Source organism: Scyliorhinus torazame, chromosome 26 (assembly GCF_047496885.1).
Source record: "Scyliorhinus torazame isolate Kashiwa2021f chromosome 26, sScyTor2.1, whole genome shotgun sequence".
Classification (NCBI taxonomy): domain Eukaryota; kingdom Metazoa; phylum Chordata; class Chondrichthyes; order Carcharhiniformes; family Scyliorhinidae; genus Scyliorhinus; species Scyliorhinus torazame.
In genome coordinates this window covers 10,760,020-10,778,582 of record NC_092732.1, presented here as the reverse complement: position 1 = coordinate 10,778,582, position 18,563 = coordinate 10,760,020, and the positions used below count along the sequence as shown (strand labels likewise).

General features: G+C 64.0%; 1 protein-coding gene across 1 annotated transcript in view; it reads left to right on the top strand.

Moving 5' to 3' along the window:
- Positions 1–18,563, top strand: part of LOC140402901 (uncharacterized) — a 102,034-nt gene that overhangs the window by 36,571 nt on the left and 46,900 nt on the right. Inside the window, exon 3 of the mRNA XM_072490530.1 lies at positions 14,366–14,796. Coding sequence (XP_072346631.1) covers positions 14,366–14,796 — 431 coding nt within the window. The remainder of the gene's footprint in view (positions 1–14,365; positions 14,797–18,563) is intronic.

Sequence of the window (18,563 nt, the reverse complement as noted above, 5' to 3'; positions counted from 1 at the left end):
GTCGGCGCTCCGCTCTGTCTGGGTCGGCGCTCCGCTCTGTCTGGGTCGGCGCTCCGCTCTGTCTGGGTCGGCGCTCCGCTCTGTCTGGGTCGGCGCTCCGTCCTGGGTCGGCGCTCCGCTCTGCCTGGGTCGCGCTCCGCTCTGTCTGGGTCGGCGCTCCGCTCTGTCTGGGTCGGCGCTCCGCTCTGTCTGGGTCGGCGCTCCGCTCTGTCTGGGTCGGCGCTCCGCTCTCTCTGGGTCGGCGCTCCGCTCTGTCTGGGCCGGCGCTCCGCTCTGTCTGGGTCGGCGCTCGCTCTGTCTGGGTCGGCGCTCCGCTCTGTCTGGGTCGGTCCGCTCTGTCTGGGCCGGCGCTCCGCTCTGTCTGGGTCGCCGCTCTGTCTGGGTCGCCGCTCTGTCTGGGCCGGCGCCCCGCTCTGTCTGGGTCGGCGCTCCGCTCTGTCTGGGTCGGCGCTCCGCTCTGTCTGGGTCGGCGCTCCGCTCTGTCTGGGTCGGCGCTCCGCTCTGTCTGGGTCGGCCGCTCCGCTCTGTCTGGGTCGGCGCTCCGCTCTGTCTGGGTCGGCGCTCCGCTCTGTCTGGGTCGGCGCTCCGCTCTGTCTGGGTCCGGCGCTCCGCTCTGTCTGGGTCGGCGCTCCGCTCTGTCTGGGTCGGCGCTCCGCTCTGTCTGGGTCGGCGCTCCGCTCTGTCTGGGTCGACGCTCCGCTCTGTCTGGGTCGACGCTCCGCTCTGTCTGGGTCGGCGCTCCGCTCTGTCTGGGTCGGCGCTCGCTCTGTCTGGGTCGGCGCTCCGCTCTGTCTGGGTCGGCGCTCCGCTCTGTCTGGGTCGCGCTCCGCTCTGTCTGGGTCGACGCTCTGTCTGGGTCGGCGCTCCGCTCTGTCTGGGTCGGCGCTCCGCTCTGTCTGGGTCGGCGTCCGCTCTGTCTGGGTCGCCGCTCCGCTCTGTCTGGGTCGGGCTCCGCTCTGTCTGGGTCGGCGCTCCGCTCTGTCTGGGTCGGCTGCTCCGCTCTGTCTGGTTCGGCGCTCCCGCTCTGTCTGGGTCCGGCGCCTCGCTCTGTCTGGGTCGGCGCTCAGCTCTGTCTGGGTCGGCGCTCCGCTCTGTCTGGGTCGGCGCTCCGCTCTGTCTGGGTCGGCGCTCCGCTCTGTCTGGGTCGGCGCTCCGCTCTGTCTGGGTCGGCGCTCCGCTCTGTCTGGGTCGGCGCTCCGCTCTGTCTGGGCCGGCGCTCCGCTCTGTCTGGGTCGGCGCTCCGCTCTGTCTGGGTCGGCGCTCCGCTCTGTCTGGGTCGGCGCTCCGCTCTGTCTGGGTCGCCGCTCCGCTCTGTCTGGGTCGGCGCTCCGCTCTGTCTGGGTCGGCGCTCCGCTCTGTCTGGGTCGGCGCTCTGTCTGGGTCGGCGCTCCGCTCTGTCTGGGTCGGCGCTCCGCTCTGTCTGGGTCGGCGCTCCGCTCTGTCTGGGTCGGCGCTCCGCTCTGTCTGGGCCGGCGCTCCGCTCTGTCTGGGTCGGCGCTCCGCTCTGTCTGGGTCCGCGCTCCGCTCTGTCTGGGTCGGCGCTCCGCTCTGTCTGGGTCAGCCGCTCCGCTCTGTCTGGGTCGGCGCTCCGCTCTGTCTGGGTCACCGCTCCGCTCTGTCTGGGTCGGCGCTCCGCTCTGTCTGGGTCGGCGCTCCGCTCTGTCTGGGTCGCCGCTCCGCTCTGTCTGGGTCGGCGCTCCGCTCTGTCTGGGTCACCGCTCCGCTCTGTCTGGGTCGGCGCTCCGCTCTGTCTGGGTCGGCGCTCCGCTCTGTCTGGGTCGGCGCTCCGCTCTGTCTGGGTCTCTGGTCGGCGCTCCGCTCTGTCTGGTCGGCGCTCCGCTCTGTCTGGGTCGGCGCTCCGCTCTGTCTGGTCGGCGCTCCGCTCTGTCTGGGTCGGCGCTCCGCTCTGTCTGGGTCGGCGCTCCGCTCTGTCTGGTCGGCGCTCCGCTCTCTCTGGTCGCGCCTCTGTCTGGGCGGCGCTCCGCTCTGTCTGGGTCGGCGCTCCGCTCTGTCTGGGTCGGCGCTCTGTCTGGGTCTGCGCTCCGCTCTGTCTGGGTCGGCGCTCCGCTCTGTCTGGGTCGGCGCTCCGCTCTGTCTGGGTCGGCGCTCCGCCTGTCTGGGTCGCCGCTCTGTCTGGGCCGGCGCTCCGCTCTGTCTGGGTCGCCGCTCTGTCTGGGTCTGCGCTCCGCTCTGTCTGGGTCGGCGCTCCGCTCTGTCTGGGTCGGCGCTCCGCTCTGTCTGGGTCGGCGCTCCGCTCTGTCTGGGTCGGCGCTCCGCTCTGTCTGGGCGGCGCTCCGCTCTGTCTGGGTCGGCGCTCCGCCTGTCTGGTCGGCGCTCCGCCCTGTCTGGTCGGCGCTCCGCCCTGTCTGGGTCGACGCTCCGCTCTGTCTGGTCGCGCTCGCTCTGTCTGGGTCGGCGCTCCGCTCTGTCTGGGTCGGCGCTCCGCTCTGTCTGGGTCGGCGCTCCGCTCTGTCTGGGCCGGCGCTCCGCTCTGTCTGGGTCGGCGCTCTGTCTGGGTCGGCGCTCCGCTCTGTCTGGGTCGGCGCTCCGCTCTGTCTGGGTCGACGCTCCGCTCTGTCTGGGTCGGCGCTCCGCTCTGTCTGGGTCGGCGCTCCGCTCTGTCTGGGTCGGCGCTCCGCTCTGTCTGGGTCGGCGCTCTGTCTGGGTCGGCTCCGCTCTGTCTGGGTCGGCGCTCCGCTCTGTCTGGGTCGGCGCTCCGCTCTGTCTGGTCGGCGCTCCGCTCTGTCTGGGTCGGCGCTCCGCTCTGTCTGGGTCGGCGCTCCGCTCTGTCTGGTCGGCGCTCCGCTCTGTCTGGGTCGCGCTCCGCTCTGTCTGGGTCGGCGCTCCGCTCTGTCTGGGTCGGCGCTCCGCTCTGTCTGGGTCGGCGCTCCGCTCTGTCTGGGTCGGCGCTCCGCTCTGTCTGGGTCGCCGCTCGCTCTGTCTGGGTCGGCGCTCCGCTCTGTCTGGGTCGCCGCTCCGCTCTGTCTGGGTCGCCGCTCGCTCTGTCTGGTCGGCGCTCCGCTCTGTCTGGGTCGACGCTCCGCTCTGTCTGGGTCGCGCCGCTCTGTCTGGGTCGGTGCTCCCGCTCTGTCTGGGTCGGCGCTCTGTCTGGGTCGGCGCTCCGCTCTGTCTGGGTCGCCGCTCTGTCTGGGTCGGTGCTCCGCTCTGTCTGGGTCGCCGCTCTGTCTGGGTCGGTGCTCCGCTCTGTCTGGGTCGGCGCTCTGTCTGGGTCGGCGCTCCGCTCTGTCTGGGTCGCCGCTCGTCTGGTCGTGCCCGCTCTGTCTGGGTCGGCGCTCTGTCTGGGTCGGCGCTCCGCTCTGTCTGGGTCGGCGCTCGCTCGTCTGGTCGGCGCTCCGCTCTGTCTGGGTCGGCGCTCCGCTCTGATCTGGGTCGGCGCTCCGCTCTGTCTGGGTCGCCGCTCTGTCTGGGTCGGCGCTCCGCTCTGTCTGGGTCGGCGCTCCGCTCTGTCTGGGTCGGCGCTCTGTCTGGGTCGGCGCTCCGCTCTGTCTGGGTCGGCGCTCCGCTCTGTCTGGGTCGGCGCTCTGTCTGGGTCGCGCTCCGCTCTGTCTGGGTCGCGCTCCGCTCTGTCTGGGTCGGCGCTCCGCTCTGTCTGGGTCGGCGCTCGCTCTGTCTGGGTCGGCGCTCCGCTCTGTCTGGGTCGGCGCTCCGCTCTGTCTGGGTCGGCCGCTCTGTCTGGGTCGGCGCTCCGCTCTGTCTGGGTCGCGCTCCGCTCTGTCTGGGTCGGCGCTCCGCTCTGTCTGGGTCGGCGCTCCGCTCTGTCTGGGTCGGCGCTCCGCTCTGTCTGGGTCGGCGCTCCGCTCTGTCTGGGTCGGCGCTCCGCTCTGTCTGGGTCGGCGCTCCGCTCTGTCTGGGTCGGCGCTCCGCTCTGTCTGGGTCGGCGCTCCGCTCTGTCTGGGTCGGCGCTCCGCTCTGTCTGGGTCGGCGCTCCGCTCTGTCTGGGTCGGCGCTCCGCTCTGTCTGGGTCGGCGCTCCGCTCTGTCTGGGTCGGCGCTCCGCTCTGTCTGGGTCGGCGCTCCGCTCTGTCTGGGTCGGCGCTCCGCTCTGTCTGGGTCGGCGCTCCGCTCTGTCTGGGTCGGCGCTCCGCTCTGTCTGGGTCGTCTGCTCGGCGCTCCGCTCTGTCTGGGTCGGCCGCTCTGTCTGGGTCGGCGCTCCGCTCTGTCTGGGTCGGCGCTCCGCTCTGTCTGGGTCGCCGCTCCGCTCTGTCTGGGTCGGCGCTCCGCTCTGTCTGGGTCGGCGCTCCGCTCTGTCTGGGTCGGCGCTCCGCTCTGTCTGGGTCGGCGCTCCGCTCTGTCTGGGTCGGCGCTCCGCTCTGTCTGGGTCGGCGCTCCGCTCTGTCTGGGTCGGCGCTCCGCTCTGTCTGGGCCGGCGCTCCGCTCTGTCTGGGTCGGCGCTCCGCTCTGTCTGGGTCGGCGCTCCGCTCTGTCTGGGTCGGCGCTCCGCTCTGTCTGGGTCGGCGCTCCGCTCTGTCTGGGTCGGCGCTCCGCTCTGTCTGGGTCGGCGCTCCGCTCTGTCTGGGTCGGCGCTCCGCTCTGTCTGGGTCGGCGCTCCGCTCTGTCTGGGTCCCGCTCTGTCTGGGTCGGCGCTCTGTCTGGGTCGGCGCTCCGCTCTGTCTGGGTCGGCGCTCCGCTCTGTCTGGGTCGGCGCTCCGCTCTGTCTGGGTCGGCGCTCCGCTCTGTCTGGTCGGCGCTCCGCTCTGTCTGGGTCGGCGCTCGCTCTGTCTGGGTCGGCGCTCCGCTCTGTCTGGGTCGGCGCTCCGCTCTGTCTGGGTCGGCGCTCCGCTCTGTCTGGGTCGGCGCTCCGCTCTGTCTGGGTCGGCGCTCCGCTCTGTCTGGGTCGGCGCTCGCTCTGTCTGGGTCGGCGCTCCGCTCTGTCTGGGTCGGCGCTCCGCTCTGTCTGGGTCGGCGCTCCGCTCTGTCTGGGTCGGCGCTCCGCTCTGTCTGGGTCGGCGCTCCGCTCTGTCTGGGTCGCCGCTCTGTCTGGGTCGGCGCTCCGCTCTGTCTGGGTCGGCGCTCCGCTCTGTCTGGGTCGGCGCTCCGCTCTGTCTGGGTCGGCGCTCCGCTCTGTCTGGGTCGGCGCTCCGCTCTGTCTGGGTCGCCGCTCCGCTCTGTCTGGGTCGGCGCTCCGCTCTGTCTGGGTCGGCGCTCCGCTCTGTCTGGGTCGCCGCTCTGTCTGGGTCGGCGCTCCGGTCTGTCTGGGTCGGCGCTCCGCTCTGTCTGGGTCGGCGCTCCGCTCTGTCTGGGTCGGCGCTCCGTCTGGGTCGGCGCTCCGCTCTGTCTGGGTCGGCGCTCCGCTCTGTCTGGGTCGGCGTTCCGCTCTGTCTGGGTCGGCGCTCCGCTCTGTCTGGGTCGGCGCTCCGCTCTGTCTGGGTCGGCGCTCCGCTCTGTCTGGGTCGGCGCTCCGCTCTGTCTGGGTCGGCGCTCCGCTCTGTCTGGGTCGGCGCTCCGCTCTGTCTGGGTCGGCGCTCCGCTCTGTCTGGGTCGGCGCTCCGCTCTGTCTGGGTCGGCGCTCCGCTCTGTCTGGGCCGGCGCTCCGCTCTGTCTGGGTCGCCGCTCCGCTCTGTCTGGGTCGGCGCTCCGCTCTGTCTGGGTCGGCGCTCCGCTCTGTCTGGGTCGGCGCTCCGCTCTGTCTGGGTCGGCGCTCCGCTCTGTCTGGGTCGGCGCTCCGCTCTGTCTGGGTCGGCGCTCCGCTCTGTCTGGGTCGGCGCTCTGTCTGGGTCGCCGCTCCGCTCTGTCTGGGTCGCCGCTCTGTCTGGGTCGGCGCTCCGCTCTGTCTGGGTCGGCGCTCCGCTCTGTCTGGGTCGGCGCTCCGCTCTGTCTGGGTCTCCGCTCTGTCTGGGTCGGCGCTCCGCTCTGTCTGTCTCGCCCTCTCGCTCCCTCGCCCTCTCGCCCTCTCGCTCCCTCGCCCCCTCGCTCCCTCGCCCCCTCGCCCCCCGCTCCCTCGCCCCCTCGCTCCCTCGCCCCCTCGCTCCCTCGCCCCCTCGCTCCCTCGCCCCCTCGCCCCCTCGCTCCCTCGCCCCCTCGCTCCCTCGCCCCCTCGCTCCCTCGCTCCCTCGCCCCCTCGCCCCCTCGCTCCCTCGCCCTCTCGCCCCCTCGCCCCCTCGCTCCCTCGCCCTCTCGCTCCCTCGCTCCCTCGCCCCCTCGCTCCCTCGCCCCCTCGCTCCCTCGCCCCCTCGCTCCCTCGCCCCCTCGCTCCCTCGCCCCCTCGCCCCCTCGCTCCCTCGCCCTCTCGCCCCCTCGCCCCCTCGCTCCCTCGCCCTCTCGCTCCCTCGCTCCCTCGCCCCCTCGCTCCCTCGCCCCCTCGCTCCCTCGCTCCCTCGCCCCCTCGCTCCCTCAGCCCCTCGCTCCCTCGCCCCCTCGCCCCCTCGCCCCCTCGCTCCCTCGCCCCCTCGCTCCCTCGCCCCCTCGCTCCCTCGCCCCCTCGCCCCCTCGCCCTCTCGCCCCCTCGCCCTCTCGCTCCCTCGCCCCCTCGCTCCCTCGCCCCCTCGCTCCCTCGCCCCCTCGCTCCCTCGGCCCCTCGCTCCCTCGCCCCCTCGCTCCCTCGCTCCCTCGGCCCCTCGCCCCCTCGCTCCCTCGCCCCCTCGCTCCCTCGCCCCCTCGCTCCCTCGGCCCCTCGCTCCCTCGCCCCCTCGCCCCCTCGCTCCCTCGGCCCCTCGCTCCCTCGGCCCCTCGCTCCCTCGGCCCCTCGCTCCCTCGGCCCCTCGCTCCCTCGGCCCCTCGCTCCCTCGGCCCCTCGCTCCCTCGCCTCCTCGGCCCCTCGCTCCCTCGGCCCCTCGCCCCCTCGCTCCCTCGGCCCCTCGCTCCCTCGGCCCCTCGCTCCCTCGGCCCCTCGCTCCCTCGCTCCCTCGGCCCCTCGCCCCCTCGCCCTCTCGCTCCCTCGCCCCCTCGCTCCCTCGCCCCCTCGCTCCCTCGCCCCCTCGCTCCCTCGGCCCCTCGCTCCCTCGGCCCCTCGCTCCCTCGGCCCCTCGCTCCCTCGCCCCCTCGGCCCCTCGCTCCCTCGGCCCCTCGCCCCCTCGGCCCCTCGCTCCCTCGGCCCTCGCTGCCTCGGCCTCTGTCCACTCCACATCCTAACCACTCTCTGAGTAAAGAACCTACCTCGGATATCTCTCCGATATCTCCCATCCTGATTCTTATAGTTATGGCCCCTTGTAACAGCTACATTCACTCGAGGAAATAGTCTCAGAACGTCCACTCTATCTATCCCCCTCATCATCTTATAAACGTCGAAAGTCACCTCTCTTCCTCCTCCGCTCCAAAGAGAAAAGCCCGAGCTCCCTCAACCTTTCCGCATAAGACCTATCCTGCAAACCAGGCAGCATCCTGGTAAATCTCTGCACTCTTTCCAATGCTTCCACATCCTTCCTATAATGAGGTGACCGGAACTGCGCACAATACTCCAAATGTGGTCTCACCAGGGTCATGTACAGTTGCAGCATAACCCCACGGCTCTTAAACTCAAGCCCCCTGTTAATAAACGCTAACACATGATAAGCCTACTTCACGGCTCTATCCACTTGAGTGGCAACCTTCAGAGATCTGTGGACATGAACCCCAAGATCTCCCTGTTCCTCCACATTCCTCAGAACCCTGCCGTTGAATCCTGTAATCCGCATTCATATTTTTCCTACCAAAATGAATCACCTCGCACTTATCAGGGTTAAACCCCATCTGCCATTTTTCGGCACAGCTCTGCATCCTATCAATGTCTCTTTGCAGCCTACAACAGCCCTCCACATTATCCACTACTCCACCAATCTTGGTGTCATCAGCAGATTTACTATCCCAACCTTCCACTCCATCATCCAAGTAATTGGTAAAAATCACAAATAGCAGAGGACCCAGCACTGATCCCTGTGGTACACCGCTGGTAACTGGTCTCCAGTCTGAAAATTTTCCATCCACCACCACCCTCTGTCTTCTATGTGATAGCCAGTTATTTATCCAATTGGCCAAATTTCCCTCTATCCCACATCCTTCCTTTCTTCATCAGCCGACCATGGGGAACCTTATGAAACACCTTACTAAAATCCATGTATACGACATCAACTTCTCTCCCTTCATCTACACACTTAGTTACCTCCTCAAAGAATTCAATCAAATTTGTGAGGCAGGACTTGCCCTTCACGAATCCGTGTTGACTTTCCCGAATTAAGCTGCATCTTTCCAAATGGTCATAAATCCTATCCTTCAGGACCTTTTCCATTATCTTACCGACCACCGAAGTAAGACTAACCGGCCTATAATTACCAGGGTCATTCCTATTCACTTTCTTGAACAGAGGAACAACATTCGCCACTCTTCAGTCCTCTGGCACTATCCCCGTGGACAGGGAGGACCCAAAGATCAAAGCCAAAGGCTCTGCAATCTCATCCCTTGCCTCCCAAAGAATCCTAGGATATATCCCATCTGGCCCAGGGGACTTGTCGACCCTAATGTTTTTCAAAATTGTGAATACATCCTCCCTCAGAACCATCTACCTCCTCCAGCCTACCCGCCTCTATCACACTCTCATCCTCAAAAACATGGCCCCTCTCCTTGGTGAACACTGAAGAAAAGTATTCATTCAACGCCTCTCCTATCGCTTCTGACTCCATGCACAAGTTCCCACTACTGTCCTTGACCGGCTCTAACCTCACCCTGGTCATTCTTTCATTTCTCACATAAGAATATAAAGCCTTGGGGTTTTCCTTGATCCGACCCGCCAAGGACTTCTCATGCCCCCTCCTAGCTCTCCTAAGCCCTTTTTTTAGCCCATTCCTTGCTACCTTGTAACCCTCAAGCGACCCAACTGAACCTTGTTTTCTCATCCTTACATACTCTTCCTTTTTCCTCTTGACAAGACATTCAACCTCTGTCTGGGTCGGCGCTCCGCTCTGTCTGGGTCGGCGCTCCGCTCTGTCTGGGTCGGCGCTCCGCTCTGTCTGGGTCGGCGCTCCGCTCTGTCTGGGTCGGCGCTCCGCTCTGTCTGGGTCGGCGCTCCGCTCTGTCTGGGTCGGCGCTCCGCTCTGTCTGGGTCGGCGCTCCGCTCTGTCTGGGTCGGCGCTCCGCTCTGTCTGGGTCGCCGCTCTGTCTGGGTCGGCGCTCCGCTCTGTCTGGGTCGCCGCTCTGTCTGGGTCGGCGCTCCGCTCTGTCTGGGTCGGCGCTCCGCTCTGTCTGGGTCGGCGCTCCGCTCTGTCTGGGTCGCCGCTCCGCTCTGTCTGGGTCGGCGCTCCGCTCTGTCTGGGTCGGCGCTCCGCTCTGTCTGGGTCGGCGCTCCGCTCTGTCTGGGTCGGCGCTCCGCTCTGTCTGGGCCGGCGCTCCGCTCTGTCTGGGTCGGCGCTCCGCTCTGTCTGGGTCGGCGCTCCGCTCTGTCTGGGTCGGCGCTCCGCTCTGTCTGGGTCGGCGCTCCGCTCTGTCTGGGTCGGCGCTCCGCTCTGTCTGGTCGGCGCTCCGCTCGCTCTGTCCTCTGGGGGTCGGCGCTCCGCTCTGTCTGGTCGGCGCTCCGCTCTGTCTGGTCGGCTCTGTCGGTCGCGCTCCGCTCTGTCTGGGTCGGCGCTCCGCTCTGTCTGGGTCGGCGCTCCGCTCTGTCTGGGTCGGCGCTCCGCTCTGTCTGGGTCGGCGCTCCGCTGTCTGGGTCGCCGCTCCGCTCTGTCTGGGTCGCCGCTCCGCTCTGTCTGGGTCGGCGCTCCGCTCTGTCTGGGTCGGCGCTCCGCTCTGTCTGGGTCGGCGCTCCGCTCTGTCTGGGTCGGCGCTCCGCTCTGTCTGGGTCGGCGCTCCGCTCTGTCTGGGTCGGCGCTCCGCTCTGTCTGGGTCGGCGCTCCGCTCTGTCTGGGTCGGCGCTCCGCTCTGTCTGGGTCGGCGCTCCGCTCTGTCTGGGTCGCCGCTCCGCTCTGTCTGGGTCGCCGCTCTGTCTGGGTCGGCGCTCCGCTCTGTCTGGGTCGGCGCTCCGCTCTGTCTGGGTCGCCGCTCTGTCTGGGTCGGCGCTCCGGTCTGTCTGGGTCGGCGCTCCGCTCTGTCTGGGTCGGCGCTCCGCTCTGTCTGGGTCGGCGCTCCGTCTGGGTCGGCGCTCCGCTCTGTCTGGGTCGGCGCTCCGCTCTGTCTGGGTCGGCGCTCCGCTCTGTCTGGGTCGGCGCTCCGCTCTGTCTGGGTCGGCGCTCCGCTCTGTCTGGGTCGGCGCTCCGCTCTGTCTGGGTCGGCGCTCCGCTCTGTCTGGGTCGGCGCTCCGCTCTGTCTGGGTCGGCGCTCCGCTCTGTCTGGGTCGGCGCTCCGCTCTGTCTGGGTCGGCGCTCCGCTCTGTCTGGGTCGGCGCTCCGCTCTGTCTGGGTCGGCGCTCCGCTCTGTCTGGGTCGGCGCTCCGCTCTGTCTGGGTCGGCGCTCCGCTCTGTCTGGGTCGGCGCTCCGCTCTGTCTGGGTCGGCGCTCCGCTCTGTCTGGGTCGGCGCTCCGCTCTGTCTGGGCCGGCGCTCCGCTCTGTCTGGGTCGCCGCTCTGTCTGGGTCGGCGCTCCGCTCTGTCTGGGTCGGCGCTCCGCTCTGTCTGGGTCGGCGCTCCGCTCTGTCTGGTCTCCGCTCTGTCTCTGGGGTCCGTGTCTCCGCTCGCTCTGTCGGCCGGCTCGCTCTCTGGTCGCGCTCTCGGCGCTCCGCTCTGTCGGTCGCTCCGCTCTGTCTGTCGCGCTCTCGGCTCGCTCGGCTCGGCGTCGCTCTCCTGTCGCTCCGCTCGTCTGGCTCGGCCCCGTCTGGCCCTCGCTCTGGGTCGGCCCGCTCGCTCTGCTCCTCGCCTCTCGCTCCCTCGCTCTCGCACTTCGCTCCCTCGCCCTCTCGCTCCCTCGCCCCTCTCGCCCTCCTCGCTCCCTCGCCCCTCGCTCCTCGCCCCCTCGCTCCCTCGCCCCCTCGCCCCTCGCCCCCTCGCCCCCTCGCTCCCTCGCCCCCTCGCCCCCTCGCTCCCCTCGCCCCCGCCCCTCGCCCCCTCGCCCCCTCGCCCCTCGCCCCTCGCCCCTCGCCCTCGCCCCTCGCCCCTCGCTCCCCCTCGCCCTCGCCCCTCGCTCCCTCGCCCCTCAGCCCCCTCGCCCTCGCTCGCTCCCTCGCCCCTCGCCCCTCGCTCCTCTCCCCCTCGCTCCCTCGCTCCCTCGCCCCCTCGCCCCCTCGCCCCCTCGCTCCCTCGCCCCCTCGCTCCCTCGCCCCCTCGCTCCCTCGCCCCCTCGCCCCCTCGCCCTCTCGCCCCCTCGCCCTCTCGCTCCCTCGCCCCCTCGCCCCCCTCGCTCCCTCGCCCCCTCGGCCCCTCGCTCCCTCGCTCCCTCGCCCCCTCGCTCCCTCGCTCCCTCGGCCCCTCGCCCCCTCGCTCCCTCGCCCCCTCGCTCCCTCGCCCCCTCGCTCCCTCGCCCCCTCGCCCCCTCGCCCCCTCGCTCCCTCGCTCCCTCGGCCCCTCGCTCCCTCGGCCCCTCGCTCCCTCGGCCCCTCGCTCCCTCGCCCCCTCGGCCCCTCGCTCCCTCGGCCCCTCGCCCCCTCGCTCCCTCGGCCCCTCGCTCCCTCGGCCCCTCGCTCCCTCGGCCCCTCGCTCCCTCGCTCCCTCGGCCCCTCGCCCCCTCGCCCTCTCGCTCCCTCGCCCCCTCGCTCCCTCGCCCCCTCGCTCCCTCGCCCCCTCGCTCCCTCGGCCCCTCGCTCCCTCGGCCCCTCGCTCCCTCGGCCCCTCGCTCCCTCGCCCCCTCGGCCCCTCGCTCCCTCGGCCCCTCGCCCCCTCGGCCCCTCGCTCCCTCGGCCCTCGCTGCCTCGGCCTCTGTCCACTCCACATCCTAACCACTCTCTGAGTAAAGAACCTACCTCGGATATCTCTCCGATATCTCCCATCCTGATTCTTATAGTTATGGCCCCTTGTAACAGCTACATTCACTCGAGGAAATAGTCTCAGAACGTCCACTCTATCTATCCCCCTCATCATCTTATAAACGTCGAAAGTCACCTCTCTTCCTCCTCCGCTCCAAAGAGAAAAGCCCGAGCTCCCTCAACCTTTCCGCATAAGACCTATCCTGCAAACCAGGCAGCATCCTGGTAAATCTCTGCACTCTTTCCAATGCTTCCACATCCTTCCTATAATGAGGTGACCGGAACTGCGCACAATACTCCAAATGTGGTCTCACCAGGGTCATGTACAGTTGCAGCATAACCCCACGGCTCTTAAACTCAAGCCCCCTGTTAATAAACGCTAACACATGATAAGCCTACTTCACGGCTCTATCCACTTGAGTGGCAACCTTCAGAGATCTGTGGACATGAACCCCAAGATCTCCCTGTTCCTCCACATTCCTCAGAACCCTGCCGTTGAATCCTGTAATCCGCATTCATATTTTTCCTACCAAAATGAATCACCTCGCACTTATCAGGGTTAAACCCCATCTGCCATTTTTCGGCACAGCTCTGCATCCTATCAATGTCTCTTTGCAGCCTACAACAGCCCTCCACATTATCCACTACTCCACCAATCTTGGTGTCATCAGCAGATTTACTATCCCAACCTTCCACTCCATCATCCAAGTAATTGGTAAAAATCACAAATAGCAGAGGACCCAGCACTGATCCCTGTGGTACACCGCTGGTAACTGGTCTCCAGTCTGAAAATTTTCCATCCACCACCACCCTCTGTCTTCTATGTGATAGCCAGTTATTTATCCAATTGGCCAAATTTCCCTCTATCCCACATCCTTCCTTTCTTCATCAGCCGACCATGGGGAACCTTATGAAACACCTTACTAAAATCCATGTATACGACATCAACTTCTCTCCCTTCATCTACACACTTAGTTACCTCCTCAAAGAATTCAATCAAATTTGTGAGGCAGGACTTGCCCTTCACGAATCCGTGTTGACTTTCCCGAATTAAGCTGCATCTTTCCAAATGGTCATAAATCCTATCCTTCAGGACCTTTTCCATTATCTTACCGACCACCGAAGTAAGACTAACCGGCCTATAATTACCAGGGTCATTCCTATTCACTTTCTTGAACAGAGGAACAACATTCGCCACTCTTCAGTCCTCTGGCACTATCCCCGTGGACAGGGAGGACCCAAAGATCAAAGCCAAAGGCTCTGCAATCTCATCCCTTGCCTCCCAAAGAATCCTAGGATATATCCCATCTGGCCCAGGGGACTTGTCGACCCTAATGTTTTTCAAAATTGTGAATACATCCTCCCTCAGAACCATCTACCTCCTCCAGCCTACCCGCCTCTATCACACTCTCATCCTCAAAAACATGGCCCCTCTCCTTGGTGAACACTGAAGAAAAGTATTCATTCAACGCCTCTCCTATCGCTTCTGACTCCATGCACAAGTTCCCACTACTGTCCTTGACCGGCTCTAACCTCACCCTGGTCATTCTTTCATTTCTCACATAAGAATATAAAGCCTTGGGGTTTTCCTTGATCCGACCCGCCAAGGACTTCTCATGCCCCCTCCTAGCTCTCCTAAGCCCTTTTTTTAGCCCATTCCTTGCTACCTTGTAACCCTCAAGCGACCCAACTGAACCTTGTTTTCTCATCCTTACATACTCTTCCTTTTTCCTCTTGACAAGACATTCAACCTCTTTTGTGAACCATGGTTCCCTCACACGACTATTACCTCCCTGCCGGACAGGGACATACCTATCAAGGACACGCAGTATTTGTTCCTTGAACAAGCTCCACTTTTCATTTGTGCCTTTCCCTGACAGTTTCTGTTCCCATCTAATGCTCCCTAATTCTTGCCTAATTGCATCAGAATTGCCCCTCCCCCAAGTATACACCTTGGCCTGCCGTATGGCCCTATCCCTCTCCATTGCAATAGTGAAAGACACCGAATTGTGGTCACTTTCTCCAAAGTGCTCTCCCACAAACAAATCTAACACTTGGCCCGATTCATCACCCAATGAACCAGCTCCAGAAATGAGCCGCTTGATTCAGCTCAGTGTCGTTGATGCTATCGTGGGTTCCTTCACACTCCCCTTTTATTTTCCTGTTTTCGATCAATTTCGCAGGGCGTTGGAATGGCAGGATATGCGATCAGGAAGCTCTGACATCACTTCAGGATCTGAAGGAGCCGGTGGGTTTTTTGATGCCTGACTATAACTGGTTTGGACATGGAAGGAGAGAGCACCATTCGCAGTGCGGAGAAACCGTACAAGTGTTCTGTGTGTGGGCGTGGCTTCAGCCAATCAGCTGCCCTGTGGAGACACGAGCGCAATCACTCGAAGGAAAAACCCCTGAAATGTGGCGACTGTGGGAAGGGATTCAGTTACCCGTCCGTGCTGGAAATTCATCGACGCATTCACACCGGTGAGAAGCCCTTTACCTGTTCGGTGTGTGGGAAGGAATTCACTCAATCGTCCACCTTGCTGATCCACCAGCGGGTACACACCGGGGAGAGGCCATTCGCCTGCCTGGAGTGTGGCAAGGGATTCACTGTGTCGTCTGACCTGCGGGCACACCAGCGGGTTCACACTGGGGAGAGGCCGTTCACCTGCTCCGAATGTGGCAAGGGATTCACGCAGTTTGCTAACCTGCTGACTCACCAGCGGGTTCACACGGGGGAGAGGCCGTTTATGTGCTCCATGTGCGGGAAAGGATTCACGGTACACTCCCACCTGCTGGATCACCAGAGGGTTCACACCGGGGAGAGGCCGTTCATTTGCTATGAGTGCGGGAAGGGATTCATTAACTCATCGCACCGGCTGAGACACCAGCGGATTCACACCGGGGAGAGGCCATTCACCTGCCCGGATTGTGGCAAAGGATTCACTCGGTCGTCGCACCTGATCAGTCACCAGCAAGTTCACAAATAACACAGCCATTGCATTTTGCTGTTAATGTGGGTGGCACAGTGATTAACACTGCTGCCTCTCATCGACAGGGAGCAGATTCAATTCTGGCCTTGGGTCACTGTCTGTGTGGAGTCTGCACGTTCTCCCCGTGTGTGCGTGGGTTTCCTCCGGGTGCTCCGGTTTCCTCCCACAGTCCAGAGATGTGCAGGTTAGGTAGATAGGCCATGCAAAATTGTCCCTTTGTGTCTCAAAAAAGTTAGTTGGAGTTGCGGGGACGGGGTAGGAGTATGGGCCTAGGTAGGGTGTTCTTTCAGAGGATAGGTGCACACTTGATGGGTTGAATGTCCTCATTCTTTCGGGATTCCATCAGAGTCAGGACTGAACTCTGCCAATTGGGGTCAGTTTGTGCAGATGTTAATAGACCCCAGCACCGTTTTGGGGAACGTCAAAGATTTGTGTTAAAATTTTAGTGGGACAAAGAACGAAGAACAATCCAGCACAGGAACAGGCCATTCGGCCCTCCAAGCCTGTCCTGGTCATGGTACCAACCTTTGCCAAAACCCTCAGCAGTTCCTTGCCAAGTCTTTTTTTTTTATATCTCTGACACCTGTTTTGTTTCGTTTGTCAGCTCCCAAATTCCTGAAACTCCCGTTTGATTCCATCCGTCACTCCTGCCAAAGTACCGACGTTTGTCTTCTCGGTCACAAAGACAGCCTCTGTCACTTCTGCCAACTCCCTCGCGATCTGTCTGCAGCCTTTAACACGGTGAACTCATCGAGTCAGAGATGTTCACAGCATGGAAACAGGCCCTTCACCCAGCCTGTCCGTGCTGCCCAGTTTCTATCACTACGCTAATCCCACTTGCCCGCCATTGGCCCATGTCCCTCTATACCCACCCTGCCCATGGAACTAACTGCTTTTTAAAAGACAAAAATGTACCCGTCTCCATCACTGCCTCTGGCAGCTCGCTCCAGACACTCCCACCCTGTGTGTGACAGAAATTGCCCTCTGTCCCTGAACGAGACTCCAGGCAATCCTCGGAATGGGGAGACACAAGGGGAGGCGGTGGCGAAATGCTATTGTCACTGGAGCCAGAGTAATGCTCTGGGGTCTCTTGTTCAAATCCCACCTCGGCAGATGGTGAAATTAGAATTTTAAAGGAATCTGGAATTAAAAGTCTAATGACTTAAACCATTACCGATTTGTGGTAAAAACCCATCTGGTTCACTGATGTCCTTCAGGGAAGGAAATCTGCCGTCCTTACCAGTCTCGCCCACATGTGACTCCAGACCCACAACAATGGGACTCTTAACTGCCCCATCAAGTGCAGTTAGGCTGGGCAGTAAATACTGGCACAGCCTGCGGTGCCCACATCCCAAATACTGGCACCGCCTGCCCTGCCCACATCCCAAGTACTGGCACAGCCTGCCCTGCCCACATCCCAAATACTGGCACAGCCTGCGGTGCCCACATCCCAAATACTGGCACAGCCAGCGGTGCCCACATCCCAAATACTGGCACAGCCTGCGGTGCCCACAGCCCAAATACTGGCACAGCCTGCCCTGCCCACATCCAAAATACTGGCACAGCCTGCCGTGCCCACATCCCAAATACTGGCACCGCCTGCCCTGCCCACATCCCAAATACCGGCACAGCCTGCCCTGCCCACATCCCAAATACTGGCACAGCCTGCCCTGCCCACATCCCAAATACTGGCACAGCCTGCGGTGCCCACATCCCAAATACTGGCACAGCCTGCCCTGCCCACATCCCAAATACTGGCACTGCCTGCCCTGCCCACATCCCAAATACTGGCACAGCCTGCCCTGCCCACATCCCAAATACCGGCACAGCCTGCCCTGCCCACATCCCAAATACCGGCACAGCCTGCCCTGCCCACATCCCAAATACTGGCACAGCCTGCCCTGCCCACATCCCAAATGCTGGCACAGCCTGCCCTGCCCACATCCCAAATACTGGCACAGCCTGCCCTGCCCACATCCCAAATACTGGCACAGCCTGCCCTGCCCACATCCCAAATACTGGCACAGCCTGCCCTGCCCACATCCCAAATACTGGCACCGCCTGCCCTGCCCACATCCCAAATACTGGCACAGCCTGCCCTGCCCACATCCCAAATACTGGCACCGCCTGCCCTGCCCACATCCCAAATACTGGCACAGCCTGCCCTTCCCACATCCCAAATACTGGCACAGCCTGCCCTGCCCACATCCCAAATACTGGCACAACCTGCCCTGCCCACATCCCAAATACTGGCACAACCTGCGCTGCCCACATCCCAAATACTGGCACAGCCTGCCCTGCCCACATCCCAAATACTGGCACAGCCTGCCCTGCCCACATCCCAAATACTGGCACAGCCTGCCCTGCCCACATCCCAAATACTGGCACAGCCTGCCCTGCCCACATCCCAAATACTGGCACAGCCTGCCCTGCCCACATCCCAAATACTGGCAGCGCCTGCCCTGCCCACATCCCAAATACTGGCACAGCGTGCCCTGCCCACATCCCAAATACTGGCACAGCCTGCCCTGCCCACATCCCAAATACTGGCACAGCGTGCCCTGCCCACATCCCAAATACCGGCACAGCCTGCCCTGCCCACACCCCAAATACTGGCACAGCGTGCCCTGCCCACATCCCAAATACTGGCACAGCCTGCCCTGCCCACATCCCAAATACTGGCACAGCGTGCCCTGCCCACATCCCAAATACTGGCACCGCCTGCCCTGCCCACATCCCAAATACTGGCACAGCGTGCCCTGCCCACATCCCAAATACTGGCACCGCCTGCCCTGCCCACATCCCAAATACTGGCACCGCCTGCCCTGCCCACATCCCAAATACTGGCACAGCCTGCCCTGCCCACATCCCAAATACTGGCACAGCCTGCCCTGCCCACATCCCAAATACTGGCACAGCCTGCCCTGCCCACATCCCAAATACTGGCACAGCCTGCCCTGCCCACATCCCAAATACTGGCACAGCCTGCGGTGCCCACATCCCAAATACTGGCACAGCCTGCCCTGCCCACATCCCAAATACTGGCACAGCCTGCCCTGCCCACATCCCAAATACTGGCACAGCCTGCCCTGCCCACATCCCAAATACTGGCACAGCCTGCCCTGCCCACATCCCAAATACTGACACAGCCTGCCCTGCCCACATCCCAAATACTGGCACAGCCTGCCCTGCCCACACCCCAAATACTGGCACAGCCTGCCCTGCCCACATCCCAAATACTGGCACAGCCTGCCCTGCCCACATCCCAAATACTGGCACAGCCTGCCCTGCCCACATCCCAAATACTGGCACAGCCTGCCCTGCCCACATCCCAAATACTGGCACCGCCTGCCCTGCCCACATCCCAAATACTGGCACAGCCTGCCCTTCCCACATCCCAAATACTGGCACCGCCTGCCCTGCCCACATCCCAAATACTGGCACAGCCTGCCCTGCCCACATCCCAAATACTGGCACAGCCTGCCCTGCCCACATCCCAAATACTGGCACAACCTGCCCTGCCCACATCCCAAATACTGGCACAACCTGCGCTGCCCACATCCCAAATACTGGCACAGCCTGCCCTGCCCACATCCCAAATACTGGCACAGCCTGCGGTGCCCACATCCCAAATACTGGCACAGCCTGCCCTGCCCACATCCCAAATACTGGCACAGCCTGCCCTGCCCACATCCCAAATACTGGCACAGCCTGCCCTGCCCACATCCCAAATACTGGCACCGCCTGCCCTGCCCACATC